At 39.2% G+C, this 16,173-nt stretch overlaps 1 protein-coding gene across 3 annotated transcripts; it reads right to left on the bottom strand.

The window, feature by feature from the left end:
• Nucleotides 1-767: 767 nt before the first annotated feature.
• Nucleotides 768-14,651, bottom strand: LOC306708098 (sodium-dependent neutral amino acid transporter B(0)AT1-like). 3 transcript variants are annotated; one of them, XM_079175808.1, is made up of 12 exons: nt 14,242-14,651; nt 11,863-12,003; nt 11,575-11,712; nt 11,307-11,488; nt 10,256-10,366; nt 10,065-10,177; nt 9,833-9,961; nt 9,571-9,733; nt 9,273-9,477; nt 8,441-8,600; nt 8,113-8,275; nt 768-1,260 (listed from the first exon to the last, which is right to left on the bottom strand). In XM_079175808.1, exons 1-12 carry the CDS (start codon nt 14,438-14,440, stop codon nt 1,051-1,053), a joined length of 1,914 nt encoding a protein of 637 aa, XP_079031934.1. In that variant the 5' UTR covers nt 14,441-14,651; the 3' UTR covers nt 768-1,050. The 3 variants fall into 3 exon arrangements, with proteins under 3 accessions (XP_079031934.1, XP_079031932.1, XP_079031933.1); XM_079175806.1 differs by lacking the exons at nt 8,113-8,275; nt 8,441-8,600; nt 9,273-9,477; ... (6 more) ...; nt 11,863-12,003; nt 14,242-14,651 and adding exons at nt 1,366-1,528; nt 2,482-2,641; nt 2,734-2,938; ... (6 more) ...; nt 5,076-5,216; nt 5,936-6,334; XM_079175807.1 differs by lacking the exon at nt 768-1,260 and adding an exon at nt 7,302-8,016 and having other exon boundaries at nt 14,242-14,646.
• Between the last annotated feature and the right edge of the window lie 1,522 nt (nt 14,652-16,173).

Raw genomic sequence — 16,173 nt, 5'->3', positions numbered from 1 at the left:
AGACCAGGGATGTATATTTGGTTCATTTCTATAAAAGTTGCTCAGTGGCGCATAAAGCAAAAAGATCAATTTCCGAGAAGCCCCTGGTCCAGCCTCGTTCTCGTTTCATCGTCTCATTTACCACATGATTTATTTTAATTGTTTAAGTATATTTATACAGATAGTAACCACTTCATTTTGTTCTTAGGTCTGAACTGGTGATTATTCACAGAATATATAGTTTATGGCAGTGTAAGTGCAGTAATATACTCACACATAAAAATAAACTTTACAATAGCCCTCCACAATATAAAGAACACACAAGTGTTTTAAAAAGGACTGATGCTATTAATTCAATTTTTGTTTTTAAAAAATCCACAACATTCTTAAAGTACACAAATTAGCTCCTCTAATGGAGATTATTTTCAGAATATTAAAATAAAATATTATGTTTGTATACTAGACACATGAATTTAGTAAACTTTTAATAATACAATAATAGCTTCACATTTTTGGAAACAGAGAGTTAGATGATATTGATAGCACTCTCACATATGTGAAAAATATAAATAGCTACAGCAAACAGTCGGTCATTTTTGTACGAATGAGACAAATGAGATACGACATGGTAATTATTGAGCTTTAGAGGTGCTGGTATGCGGTTTTTTGTTGTTGTTACTTTTATTTTTCAAAATGTTTCCTTTGTTTTCAGCCTTTATGATAAGCTAAGCTAATTGGCTGCTGGCTCTAGTTTTGTATTTAGTGCACAAACATAAGACCGCAATGGATCATTTCCCATCATCATTTAATGTACAACATATACTTACATGTAAACTGCGACGCAGCAAGAAACTAATATCACAATTGTATGAAAAATAAGCACCAATTAATCTATTCTTTAGAATGACATCATTTTACAGAAGATATTTTCAAATGTACCTCTACTTCTCTCAGATAGAAGTCAGTAGTGTGCTCTTCTGTTATTGTATAAAGCATACAAAACACAATACAAAAAAAGACAATATCCATTTTGTTGAAAATATTTTGTTCTAAAATAAAGTAAAAAGCTATCTAGAACTTCATTTTGTCACTCATTTGTATTTTGGCAGAGATAGTGTCCAATGTGTCGTCACTGTAGTCCTTCTGCTTGCAGCATTTCCTCTGGATGAATTTGTAGAGGGCGACCACTGGGATGGCTAAACTGGGAATTCCAGCCAGAATGAAGATGATGATGTAGATCCAGGACGGAAACGGACGTGGTTCAAGGGTGGGAAAGCTCTCCTAAAGAAATGTTAAAATTTACACCAATGTACGACACTCGAGAGGTCTAATTCAACACATCTAAAATGGTCTTTTGACTTAAACTATTGTGATGAGCACACTTACCGCCTCCTGGTCCCACACCAAATAGGTGAGACTCTTGGTGACTTGGGTTACAAAGTAGAAAACCAAGATGACGACCATAATCAGTGGACTGACAAACCTCCACGTCACCTGCCAGAAAATATTGGGCTTGTGGCCGATCATAAACTCAATGTCCTCGTTAAACCTGTTTGGAAGCAATAAGAGGGGGATGTAATGTCAGCTGAGTGTGTATGAAAGCATCCATTAAAGACAACCTTGTACTTATACTAGATACAGTAAATAAAGCAGCCTCCGTGGCGTTGTGTGCTTTCATCGTGTTGAAGCTGCACTGGACTTCAAGGAAATAAATCTCCAAACATAAAGACTGGACACAGGGTGAAACATTGGAATATTTTGCTTCTTTATAAGTAACTGTTTTACCGCTTTTATCAGCAGTGTTATTGAATCAGAGCAAAAAACACATATTTTCCACATACCTCACCATAGTCTTGCTACATGACACACTGTACTTCTTTATCTCTCCTATGATGTTCCAAGGTCAGATTACAGTGATCTGTTATTTCTTAGTTTGAAGTACTACCCCGAGCCTTCCACTTAGCACTTACTGTATTCATATTAGTTTGTTGCACTTATTGGATTCGTATTAGTTTGTTGCACTTATTGTATTCGTTTGTTTCTGCACTGTACGTTTGCTCTGGTTTATGCTCTTAGATGCTTGTTTAAAAAAGGAGATGCACTTATGACTTCTGGTGACTAGTAGTTCTCTTGAATACCTATGTTGAATACACTTATTGTAAGTCGCTTTGGATAAAAGCGTCTGCTAAATGACTGTAATGTAATGTAATGTTTCAACTGCATTACTCACTGATATTCAGACACCCTCATTGGCCTGTCCAGCAGTTGTCTCTGTCTTATGCTTGTACAATAAAAAGACTAAGAGTATACAGCCATACTAGCAACTCTGTGAGGCTACACCTACAGTATATGGGATAAACAGGTATAATGTTTATCACATCAGTTTAGCATCTTAGTGTGATAGCAATTGTTAATTTGCATTTAACACAAAGCTGCTGGCATGGCTAAAAATCCATTAATTTGGACTCTCTGTACCAACAACCACTTCTTGAATAGACTCACCTATCTACGCCATAGATGTACATAACAGCAAACATTTCACAAAAGCCAATGACCAGAAGGGGGATAGAGCCAGCAAAGTTGTCAAAAAGAGCTAGCCAGTAGTTTCCAGAGCGAAGGGAAAAGATGAGCCCAAGAGCGAGGGAGATTATGCAAGTCAGACCTGAAAAAAAACAATGCAAAAAGTGGTTACACTCATATCTAGATCAAACGTACTCACCCTGACATGAACAATTAATTTATCAGAAACATTACCACAGAGAACTTCTTTGGGCCAACTTCGGGGCAGCAATTGGAGGTCCTGCAAAGGAACCACCACTCCCTCTATGTTCCCGAACATAGTTGAGAGACCGAGGCAGAAGAGCATGACGAAGAAGAGAACGGCCCACATAGGAGAAATCGGCATCTTGATGATGGCCTCTGTGAACACGATGAAGGCTAGACCTGTTCCCTCCACACCCTGAAGTGTACACCAAATATGTCAACCATTCACCCTCTGTTAAAACATTTCAATGAGATAAAAAACTAAATTTCTAAATATTCTAATGCTCACCTGACTGAGGAAAACCTGAATGTCACAGGTCTGTAATTGCAATCCTTGAATGATATCTGGATTTGTCTGGTTGAGGTGCAACAGAACCTCATTGTAGTTGTTTTCTGTGATGTTGTTTTCAGGGTAGTTAAAGGTATTCATCAGCTTCCAGATGTTGCTAAAAAAGAAAAGCACAGTGAGGTGTGTTCAGTCTTCTTAAGTGAATCCAAATGATTGTTTTAAAGGCTTCTTTTGTGACATTTGAAACTCACTCAGCTGTGCAGTCGTCAAAGTTTTGCGTGGCCCTGAAGCCGATGATGGAATAGATAACTGTCGCCGAGAACACTGAGGTGAAGCCATTGACTATGGAGATGACAACAGCATCCTGCTCGCAGTTGTTGCTAAAAAACAATTATGATAATGTCAGGACAAATGTTCAAAGGAAGGCTTAATGCATAACTGTGTATGTTAGGCAGTAACTCACTGAACAGAGTTGTAACTGGAGAAAGAGATGAGACCTCCAAAGGCCAAAGAGAAGGAGTAGAACACTTGAGCACCTGCATCCAACCAGGTTGTTGGATTCATTAACTCATTTACCTAAAAGAGAATAAAAAGTACCTTTTATATAAACAGTAAAATTGAGCTATAAGATTCCCATGCTGATTATTTCCTATTGTGATATTTCTGCACTTCAGAAGAACACTCCTACTGACCTACTGTTCTGGCCGCTGTTAATAATTAATATGTGTATTACTGTAAACCAGGATCATCAATGAGGAGTTGACTGACTGTCATGTGACATCATGAAAAGTAATCAATCAATCGATCAACTGCTAAATTGCACGCGCTTAGCGTTGTTTTTAAATCTTTGAAGTCCAAGTCACGCTCCGAGTCAAATAGCAACACTATAGTAGTATGAAAATTACAACAGGACAAATGCCACACGCTTCTTTTTTTCTTTTTGCATGATATTAATAATACTGAGAAATGTTGGGTGGTGTGTAAAACTGTGCCTACATCTGGTGTGAACAGGAACTTGATTCCCTCTACGGATCCTTTCAGAGTGAGTCCTCTGATGAGGAAGATGGTGAGGACAAAGTATGGTAGAGTGGAGGTGACGTACACAGCCTGAGAAAACAAAAATGACAACATGATCCAAAGACATATCTGTATACTTGAACAAACGCAAGCAGGCATCACTCTTGCATCAGATTATTCAGATGTAATGTGACATTCGGACCTTTCCAGTGGTCTCAATGCCTCGGATGCAGCAGACATACAGGACAGTCCAGGCAGCCAGCAGGGATAGCGCTATCCACCACTGTGGACCGCCAGACTCATCAATAGCTGTTGAAGTGTTTAGAGTCTCTCTGTACCAGAAGTAGTCGACAGTGCTGCTCCGAGCACACTCCTCAACCAGACCTGCAAAGGATGAGCAGGCAGCAACTTGAGCAACCTTGGAAAGAAATGTTACCACAGACTGTACAGCAGATTTTTTATTTTATTTTTTTGACTATTGTCTTGATGTATGAAGGCATACCTGTCCTGTTAGCATTGAGAGGACATTGACTCCAAGGAAGAGGATCTTGAAAGGAGTTGAAGAGATACCACATGATCCAGGCCATGATGGTGTTGTAGTACAAACCCACCAAAAATGAGACAACCATGGATGCAATACCTGCAACAAAATGAAACAATTAGTCTTGTGGTGTTTTTTTCTTCTTAATTAAATGCTAACTTCAACATGCTAACATGCTCACAATTGCAAATCTAACATATTTATGTTAGGCAGACATACTGTACATGTCTGTGCCAAATTTGATGGAACTCCATCTAATAAAACCACAAAAGTGTTCATGGTGGTGATGGATAGAGGAAAGGGCAGAGGATCACCAATGTCAGTACAATGTATCATCTGGGGACCATGAATGCCTGCACCAAATTAATCCAGTGAATAATTGTTTCGATATTTCTGTTGGGACCATGCGATTGATTGACGTACAGACAGACATGTCGGCCCTGGAGCAACAAACCCTAATGTGCATGCTTCTTTCTTTTTACCCACCAACTCCAGTCAAATATGGGCTGATAGAGCTCCATACTCCCAGGCTGCCCTTTCTCAGGCGCTGACCGATGGCAAACTCCAGGTGCAGCAGTGGGATTCCCTCCAGGACGAGCAGGATGAGGAATGGGATCATAAACGCACCTAAAAGTACAACATTCACATTGTCATAATGAGTTAACAATGTGTATATTGATTATAATCAGCACTTTAATGAAGGTAAGTAAATATTCAACGGGCGGCTTCATTCAAAAAGTGTTGCCATAAAGACACCCATAAACTGTAAAAAGCGCACTAGGCACTATATAAACCATGAATAACACTCACACATTAAATGTTACATATCATTTAAGCTTGAGAAAGTAAAAGTATATAACATCATTGGTTTCAATGTGTACCACATTTTCAGTTGATATTAATGAGCACATTTATTTTAAGTTTTCAAGGAACATACATTGATTGATTTTTTTTAGATGTCAGTCTAGGAAAAACAGCCATTTCTATTATTTTTATGTGTTAGAGTGCAACATCCAGAAGTCTAACGATGTGTACTGCTACAAAGACTGCATCTCTCTCTCTCTCTGTAAATATATAACAGCACCTTTCAACATAATTTGTATTCTCAAGTTACCCAACATTTTTGAGAAAAGAACACTCAGTTTTAATGACTAACTCCCTTCAAATGTGTCATTTAATGTGTTACAATCCACAATAATAATGGATGTTTTGTTGGTTTCATTTTGACTAAAAGTAGACAGATTGAGTTCCCCTCAGTTACTGAAAATGGGTAAATACACATTTTTGTAATAATTCACACACACCGCTCATTTTCTAGCAACTCAGCAGAACTCATCCCAGCCTACCTCCTCCATGGCTTTGACACAGGTAAGGGAACCTCCAGACGTTGCCGAGTCCCACACAGAAGCCCACACAGGTGAGCAGATACTGGGCTTTGTTGTCCCATTTTGGCCTGTCCCCTGCCTCCTCGTTCTCCATCCTCTCCAGGTCAGCGTGAGAGGGGATTCGGTCATCCAGTCCTGGGTTTGGCAGCTTCAGCTTCATGATGGCTCCCTGTGTGTTCACTAAACTCAGAAAGTGTAAAAAGTTGCTGTTGAGTCTCGCTTTCGTAACCAGTTGTTGGTTTTGCTACTTTCCTGCGAGTGAGCGGATGCGCTGTGGAAACTGTTACTGATTCTCCATGGACTGTCTCTCCCTGAGTGATTTACCCCTACTGTATGTCCTGGGAAATGACAACTGAGGTATTTGCCGCGACCTATGATACCTGAACCAAAGCTATCAGTAGCTTATTACAGTCCATGTTGGGTTATGGAATGTCAGCAAGGTTAAGCTGAAAAAAGTGCAACCTTCTTGATAATGGTTAATACGTCACATGAGGTTCCTCCCCAAACGCTTTTCCCTGAAAGATGAGTTTATGAGTTTGTGTGGGAAATGGAGCAAGGTATTGGCTATTTATTCACTATATCACACCTCTTAAGACCACAAGGTCTTCTTCATGATTAACAAGCATATCCGACATATATTGCAAAAAGTTCATCACTTGTCTGACAGAAAGAAAGAATGAAACACTACAGTCAGAGGCAACATACTTCCCTTCATTGCTTATCTTAACAATCAGGCTGTGCCTTTTCCAGTCTTTGAGAAGTCTGATTGTTGTATTGCGTAGGGATCTACTAAACTATCTTATCAGTCTGTACATGTAGTCCATTGAAATTAAAATGCTGAAGTCTTTTAGTAGTTATGAAAATGTTACAAAGGGATTTTTCAGTTTGAACTTGTATCGTAAAATTTTTCCTGTTGTGAAACTGTGAAGCAATTCGGAGTCCATATAAACCTTATCAGTGTTCCAATGTTTCTTTCTAATGCAAATTATTAACCAAAGAAATACTACTGTCGGCGTTTAGCGAGTCGTGTATACTGAATGGTAATCTATAGAAGCCATATAAAGGGTTACTTTAAGGATATTCATAAAAGCAGGGAGCATCCTGGACAGGTCGCCAGTCAATCACATGGCTAATACATCCACGTTTTGAGCTCATTCAGACACCGTAAAAAACCCTGCACAGAAACGTTGATATCAGTTGAACAGATCCAAATTATCGAATTTCATTCTCGAAATGGCTGTAAATGAATTGATTGTCCACCAGTGCTGTTTGCCGTTTCCATTATATCCTTTGTTTCCACCACTGTCACTTGTCTTGTCATCACATTTATATATGATTTAAATATGATTGTCACAGAAGTTGCACTTTGAAAACACACCATTTAGTAGTTAAATTTGAGATTTATTTTAAACTGTTTCCGTAAAATCAAGGGACAAGTAAAATCTTCAGTAATTGAAAAAAGACCGAACAATCTTTATGAAGAGGAGGTAGCTAAGAACTTGCCCTCGTTGATCATGATTTTTATAATGAAATAAAGTCAATGTTAGCATAGAATATTTCAATACGTGTATTCAGCTTTTCTCAAAATATACAATTTAAAACATCTCATGAACATCTACAATGATTCTATATACTTTTATCAACACGTTGTCAACACAAAAAATGTCCTCAGCACACACACACACAGTATGTTAATCTAAAAATTAAATCATTTGAACAAATTCAATTTTAACAAAGTAAAGCAAACCCCACCATGGAATAAATCATCGTTATTGCACTTGTCTCTTGTTTTGAAAAAGGTATTACACACCACATTTTAAAAGCAACAGTGTAATGTTCTTGTCAATCTAGTCATACATGTTGACATTGGCAGATACAGTGTTGAGCTCAAGTTTATTTATTGTTTTCTTGCAGCAGCATCTCTGGAATACTTTGTACAGCGCATATCCTGGGATCATAAGACTAGGAAATCCAGCCAAAAGAAAGATGACAAAGTAGACCCAGGTGGGATAGGGTAACGTCTCCAAAACCGGGAAGTTTTCCTGTGACACAACAAAGATTTAAAAATATTAATATATTTCAAAAAAAATGTGCGTGATAAATTGAGGAATTTTGCGAACAACAGTTGTAAAACTTACCGAGCTTGGATTCCAGGTGATGTATGTCAGTGTGGCATTGATTTTGGTGACGAAGTAAAACACAAAGATGACTAAGACAATCAGAGGGCTGACCACTCTCCATGTGGCCTGCCAGAAGATGTTGGGTTTGTGTCCAATCATGAACTCAATATCTTTGTTGAACCTGTCAAAGGAGGTAGATCTGATTTAGGACTATTCGGCTATGCTGTAATATTTGATTGTAAACAAATTTATTAGTTAAACATGGCACATACATAAACACTGTTTAAGACATTCCAGGGATTCTTTATGGCAAAATAGGCTTTGTAATCTCCTGTTTAAAACTTACCTGTCTATTCCATACAGGTAGGCTACAGCAACCATCTCACAGAAGGCGATAATGAGTAGAGGGATGGAGCCTGCATAGCTGTCAAAGAGTGCTAACCAGTAATTACCAGACTGCTGAGCAAAGATGAGGGCGATCAAGAAGGATGAGAAGCACACAATCCCTAAAATCCCAAACAAAATAACTCATTATTGACAATGTTGTTAACCGTTATTCCGCTGTAGAAATGTATGTAGTGTCAGCATACATGGTATCCTGGCCCGCCAGATGGGTTGTTACACAGAACCATCTGAGAAGCAGTCATTGGAAACTGTTTGGAGGTTCGTAGCAGGTCATTGGATGAACCAACTGTCAATCAAACTCTTACCAAAGCCAGTCAGTAGAAAGCATCTTCTCCATCTCCAGAAAAGCCTTCAGTATTCTTTATTCTTCTTTCAATGAGAAAATACTCTCCAGTTCTGATATAACTGATGCTATTGCAGTATCTACGCTAACCTCATTGAAGTTTTTGACCAAACAGTCGGCTCTCTGCGTCGTCTCGTACACACCTAAGCCACGGCCGTAGCGGTCAGCCTTGCCGGACACAAACGCATTGAAGCAGACAGTTCAGAACAGAGACACCGACACTGAGAGTCAGTTTCCTGTATCTGTGTTACATGGATTTTTAGGAGACAAGCAGCGGGTCCTGAGTCTATCAACTCCAGTGGACTTGAACACAGATTATGATCAATTATTTCGCTCCAAAGTCACATTCCTCTCAGGCCACATATCCTCCAAACATTCTTGCGATTGGTAACATGCAAGGTAACACACATGGGTCTATAAGATCATTTACCTGTGAGCACCTCTTTAGGACACTTTTTAGGAAAGATCTGAAGGTCCTGCAGGGGAACCACAACTCCCTCTATACTTCCGAACATGGTGGAAAGCCCGAGACAGAAGAGCATGATGAAAAAGAGGATGGACCAGAGAGGAGAAAAAGGCATCTTTGTGATGGCCTCAGTGAACACAATAAAGGCCAGACCCGTTCCCTCCACTCCCTGGAAAACAAGTGCACAATCATTCACAACACTCAATGGATTTGACTACTGAGAATGAAATACAAACATGATGCCGCCAAAAAAAAATCATACATTACTGAGAAAGGTACTGAGGTCGCAGGTGTTAAGGTCCAGCCCCTGAATGACCTCTGACCCCGAGATTGTGCTGTTGAGGTTTTGCAGCATTTCATCATAGTTGTTCTCTGTGACAGCTCCCTCAGCCAGATCAAATGCATTCAGCAGCATCAAGATGTTTCTGAAAGAGGAAATTTAGGAACATGAGCGACTGAAAAATGGTTCTTTACTATCGCCCCGATTAACCCAAATAAATTGACGTAACGTTCCATGCACATACTCATTAAGGCAGGCGTCGAACTGCTCCGTTGCCCGGAAGCCAATGATCGAGTAGATGACAGTGGCAGCATAGATAGAAGTACAGCCATTAATAATGGAGATGATGATAGCATCCTGCTCACAATTGTTGCTAGAGGGAAAATACAAATTCATAGTTTTATTTAACATTTTTGCAAACTTTGTTCATCTCAGCTGATAAGATTAGATGCCATGTAAAGTTAACATGTACTAACTGAATAGGGTTATAGCTGGAGAATGAGATGAGACCTCCAAAGGCCAGGGAGAAGGAGTAGAACACTTGCGCTCCCGCATCCAACCACGTTGATGGGTTCACCAACTCATCCAGCTAGAAATCAATGATATCATCAGCACAGTGAAATATCTTCCATGCTATTGGCAGGGAGAACGTAATTAAATGACTAACATCTGGTGTGAAGAGGAACTTGATTCCGTCGACGGATCCTTTCAGAGTCAGTCCTCTGATGAGGAAGATGGTGAGGACCACGTACGGCAGAGTGGAGGTGATGTACACAGCCTGAGAGAAAGGATAGAGACTTTTTAAAATATCATTATATTATCTTTGAATAACTATGGCTTCAATAAGAAACAAATGATATTGCTCAAATTGGGCACTTTTGTCCTACACCTATGGTTTTAGGTTAGTTAGTAGCCTACTTTCGCACATTCAAGGCCACATTTGTTAGAGACCAGGAAGCAGGGAAAAACAGCTAGCCTGGCTCTTTCCAAAGCTCATTATTTTATTCAACCTTTATTTTTACATTGGGGTAGATAGACCTCATTCACAATACAGCCAAGTAAAAAAATAAAATAAACAATCACAGGCACCAAGAAACACAAAAAATAAACTAAAAAATAAATAAATAATATTAGAACAGGATGAATAGGATGAAATGAGAAATGTAAATTGCCCTAAGGATGAAAGTGAGGTAGAATGTTCTGGATGTTATTCCATGTTACAGGTGCCCAATATAAAAACTGGATTTGCAAAGCCCAATAAAAACAGCTGGCACCGGAAACATAATCCAGTCATACAAGCATGTTTGGTAAGGACCCACACTTAAGACAACAATGAAGCAAATTAAGGAGGTAAAAAAAACAGTTTGGGTCTTATAAATAAATAAAACCTAGTGTCTATCATGCCTTTCAGAGAGGCAGGGCCATCCAACTTTTGCATCCAGCTCACAATGATGAGTATAATTATCTCCAGTAATAAATCTTAACGCAGAGTGATAAATGGCATCCAAGGTCTTCAGAGTCACAGCTGAAGCATTCATGTATAAAGCACACCATAATCACATACTGATAAGAAAGGAGGAAATGAGAGGGAAGACTTATGGTTAAGAGAACTCCCTTCCTTACAACATTTTACTGCATTTTAATATATAATACACATTCAAATGAATGACAAATCTCTGCTGCCACATTATGCAACATTAATGCCATAGATGCCCTACCTTGCCTGTGGTCTCAATTCCTCGAATGCAGCAAAAATAGAGCACACTCCAAGCAGCAGCCAAGCACACCACCACCCACCACTGCAGACCTCCAGCCTTCTCTATAGCCTCTGAGGTGTTTAATGTCTCTCTGTACCAGAAGTAGTCCACTGGAGAGCTGCGTTTGCATTCGGACACTACATCTACAGGAAGGGGGCAAATCAATTTGTTTGAATGGATCGCAAAATATTAAGGCTGAAGTTGTTGTTTTGTTTAAGTGGTGACATGCCTGTAAGGTTTTCATTGAGAGGACACTGGCTCCATGGCAGTGGGCTCTGAAAAGAGTTGAAGAAGTACCACATCACCCAGGCGATGATGGTGTTGTAGTACATGCCCACTAAGAACGAGACTGTCATGGACGCAATACCTGTAATAGAGAGAGAAAATCGACAGTGTGACGTTTTGCACCACAGACATTTCTCATGATGCTCGCATGCTTTGTAATAATGTAGGTGTTAATGGGCTTCTATAGTATAGTGCAAAACGTACATGAGGATTTGACAAGTGTGTCACTCACCAACTCCAGCCAAGTAGGGGTGAATTGAAGACCAAGCCCCTACGCTGCCCTTTCTGAGGCGCTGGCCGATGGCAAACTCAAGGTACAGCAGCGGGATCCCCTCGAAGACGAGCAGGATAAGAAAAGGGATCATAAAAGCACCTGGGGACACGCCAATACAAGCTTAGATAACTGGAGACATGTGCGCGATAGCATAGATACACCTCGTTTACTGCAGCCATGTGTGATTGTTTTAACATTAGATATTCTGTACACCTCAACACATAAAAACGGTGTATAATTTAATATACAGCTATTAATCCTTCAAAACTTTATTGCAGAAACAACTACACATACAGTATACTGGTAACGAAACAAAAAAGGGATTGACATAAGCTTTAATTGTCTTTATTATCATGCATGACAATGCAGGCGATGCAGCATCAAGGCTGAAAGTTCACTCTGGTATCAGGATTCAGATAGCGGAACAGAACAGAACAGAACAACTGATATGAAAAAAAGCTGAATCACTCATCAAATTATCATCCTTAATAATCAGCCTGGGGGATTATAAATTCAACTACAGGTCGTTTACCCACTTGTTTCATTGACGCTCTACGTATGTAAGCTAAATGTTAACCACTTGAGATGAATATGTAGACTTGCATGAACGGCAGCTCGTGCTTTACCTTGACATCAGTGGCACAGAGATTGTTGGGAAATCGGATTTCCACCCCTGAAAGGTTATCTCCGCACTGCCTTCAAGGTTGAGGGCCAGTTCAAGATAAAAAAAAAGGGGATTTTCCCTCATCTGGCCCAATGTAGGCTACAATAACTTTTGTATGTTAGCTATTTTGTCATCTTTAGCCTATTCTATCACAGTTACTGTATATCTAGGAGTCCCGTTTGCATCCTCAAAATGTTGGCTTTTCAAACACTAGAAAAGGGGTTTGTAACAAAAAAAAAAACGTGGTTTGGCTGATTTATTTTTGAGCTGAACCACTTGGTGAGCTTTGATTCCCTGAGGGTGGTGCTATTTGCCTGTTTAGCAAGCGGTGGTGGGTAATACTACTCACTCTAACAACCTGGTTCTATATTCCAAATAAACAAGAGATTAATTATTGAGGACAGTGAAGTATGTGTTGCTCTAGGACGGCAATGTTGGTCTGTCTGTCCACCACTTTGGTCCAGACTGCAATGCCTTAACAGCTACTGTATCAGTTGCCATTAAATGACAGACATTCATGTGCCTCAGAGGATGAACCCTTTGCTAAACCCATAACTTTTTATCTCGTGTCATCACGAGTTCAAAATTGTAATTGTATTATGACCAAGACATACTCAACATGCTCAGCATTATATCTGCTAAACATCAGCATGTTAGCATTGCCATTGTGAGTATGTTAGAGTATGTCAGTTGGTGACGTTAAAATAGTTCAAAGTAGCCTCACAGAGCTGCTAGCATTGTTGCAAACTCATCTGGTTTTAATTAGTTTATATAAGGAGGTGTAAAACTGATTTAGTTTCATATATATTATTATTATATAATATTTCAGATAATTTTTTTGTCCTCACAGAATACAATAGTATTCCTATATTGTACTATACTCTGAGCTACTTTGGCTGAGTGTTTGCTAACTTGAGTTAGCTGGTTTGTCTGATAGGTGATAGGCAACACCTCAGCACAAGACCATGTTTATCTTTAAATGCAATCACGCCTCTCACAACATAGGGGTAAAGTTTAGGAATCTGCCTTTTTTTTGCCATTCACAAAGTCAGCTGACCAGAAGTCAGTGTTTCTTCACTCCAGTCACAATTTTCAAGCTCAAAATATCACCGTGTCCCGTGCTCTAACGCGTCAGTGGTGCTTTGCTGAAGAGTTTATAGCTTTATGCAGCATTCATTCACCTCTGCAAGTTAATATTTAACCTAAATCACTTTAAGTGCAGATATTAGGATCATAATGATGCATCATGGTTTTCTAGTGCCACTTTGAATAATGGAGTGTGTTTGCTCAATGCTGTTTTTATACTTTTAACTCACATCAGAATCATATGTCTGTAACAAAAAATAAATACACCCAACCAAAGAGGTTGTCATGAATTATTAACACGGAGGACATCATGGCAACATGAGTGTTGCTCACAAAACTTCTTGCATTTTATTTTGATTTTAGGGCCAATTTAACACAATCACGTAGGCTATCAGAATCATCACATTTAATTTAATTTATTTTATTTTTTCCATTTTTACAACTAGCATTTATAATTTGATGTGGACATTTGATTTAAAGGCAAACATGATACCTGAACCTGTACTTTTCAGTTTTCACTTTCCACTATATGGGACCTGTTTATATGCATTCTTTTCACAGTTTAGCTACAGATAAAAAGAACCTACCTCCTCCGTGGCTTTGACACAAGTAAGGGAACCTCCACACGTTGCCAAGTCCCACACAGAAGCCCACACAGGTGAGCAGATACTGGGCTTTGTTGTCCCATTTGGGCCTGTCCCCTGCCTCCTCCTTCTCCATCCTCTCCAGGTCCTCATGAGAGGGGATCCTGTCTTCGAGCCCAGGGTTTGGAAGAACCAGTCTCATGGTGTCTGTGGAGCTGGTCCAGTCTACAGATCAAAAATGTCGGACAGACGAAGCTGGGAGATTCCCAGTGCTGCTGGCTGTCAGAGAACTCGATCTCTGACAGTGTGTGTGGGTGGGTGGGTGTATCTTGCACATTCTATTTGTGTGTCCATCTCACCTACTAACTTGAAGACACATGGGTGTCAACATCATAAACTATTCCTGCCAATCAGAATAAGATATGTCTAGATTTGTGTGTGGTGGAAAATGGACAGACGCACACATCTAGGTGCAATGTGCATCAATTCACGCATATGAGACTGAGGCCATGAATACGTAAACACCACACCACAAAAACATTTTCTTCCCATGGAGACGACCCAGGACTCCACTGACTCGGACTCTGAACCCTCTAATGAGTTCATTTATTATACTTTTTGAACCATGCACCAATTGGATTTTATGTCTGCAAAATTGGAACTCATAACATATTTCTACTGATGTTCAGTACTACAATACGCATGTACATTATTTTTCAGTTAAACTAATGTTTTAACAATTTATGATTTGGACATTTTGTGGATTTTCAAACAACAAAGGGTTAATGTGGATTAAGAGCTGTTAATAAGCAACCCATTGAGAAGTTTTAAGACTTTACTTGTAAATGTGTGATCCCAGACAGGACAACACAAGTAGAAAGAAATGTCTCTAAAGATAAACATCAGATGAAAATCTGAAACCTCAGACAGACTCATGTTGGTGTCAGCTGGTATATTATAGCATATAGTCAACATATTATATTGATCTTGCGGTTATATCATTTGAAAGGTGAGGATAAACTATGTGTGTTTATTACACAAAGTATGAAACATGACAACATTCTACAAAAACAGCAGTAACAGTAAAAACACAATATTTCAGAAAATTTCTCAACAGAACTGACCAGAAGATATTTTAATGTCCACAGGAGAGTGATGTAAGAAGATGTGTCTGCTGTTTTAATAACTTAACTTATATAATAATAATACTTTATTTTCTGCTTCGGCACGACTGATCATTAAGACGTCCTCAGGTGACTGTGACTCCACAAAAAGGGCAAAGAAACATTGCAGTACATGGTAACTTCCACAATGAGCTGTGCTGAGTTGGTCAAATTGTCCAATGTTGGGTTTTCTGATTTTTGTTTTCTGAAAATACTTGTTTTGTTAAATTGTTTCATGATAAAGTGTGTTTCACACTTCAGAGCTGCTGTGTTATCACATCAAGAGAGCATTCAAGTCTTCTCTTTAAGGTCATTGTCTGGTAACCATTACCAATAATTTATGATGTTCGACAGATGTGCTGTCATCATTCCTTGATGTGGTGCAAAGGGGACGTTTGGGATACAATTTCAATGGCAAGTATTAAATACCACATCTTAGTTCGTGGACAATTAAAAGCACATCAACTCAATCCAGCTGATGATTCTTGGTTAGAGATTACCATACTATAGTTAGAATAACATTAGCTGGTAACTAGAACGTGGCAGAGCTACATAAGAGGTCATAGAGTGAATGGTTGTCAGGGTGTGTGAAGAAACCTTTGTACTTTGTTCTTCACCTTACAACCAGTCATTAACTTCAGGTGCACACTATTATAATATGAAGCCGATGATGCGTTTTTCTTGAGGTTTATCAGTGTGGCTGTAAGTCGTAAAAGAAGTCGCATTCTGCCCTCCAGTGGTAACTAAAAAGGTGATCTCCACTGATTTTCCC

The sequence above is a fragment of the Pholis gunnellus genome (genome assembly GCF_910591455.1).
Source record: "Pholis gunnellus genome assembly, chromosome: 16".
NCBI lineage: Eukaryota > Metazoa > Chordata > Actinopteri > Perciformes > Pholidae > Pholis > Pholis gunnellus.
The sequence above is the reverse complement of the archived record's forward strand: the minus strand, read 5'-3'. Positions and strand labels throughout refer to the sequence as shown.

Coding starts and splice junctions, on each gene's coding strand:
- LOC306708098 (XM_079175808.1), bottom strand. CDS start 14,440: ATGAGACTGGTTCTTCCAAACCCTGGGCTCGAAGACAGGATCCCCTCT. Junction 12,004..14,241: donor GTGTCAAAGCCACGGAGGAG/GTAGGTTCTTTT, acceptor GCGTGTCCCCAG/GTGCTTTTATGATCCCTTTT. Junction 1,261..8,112: donor TCACCTGGAATCCAAGCTCG/GTAAGTTTTACA, acceptor ACATTTCTTTAG/GAGAGCTTTCCCACCCTTGA.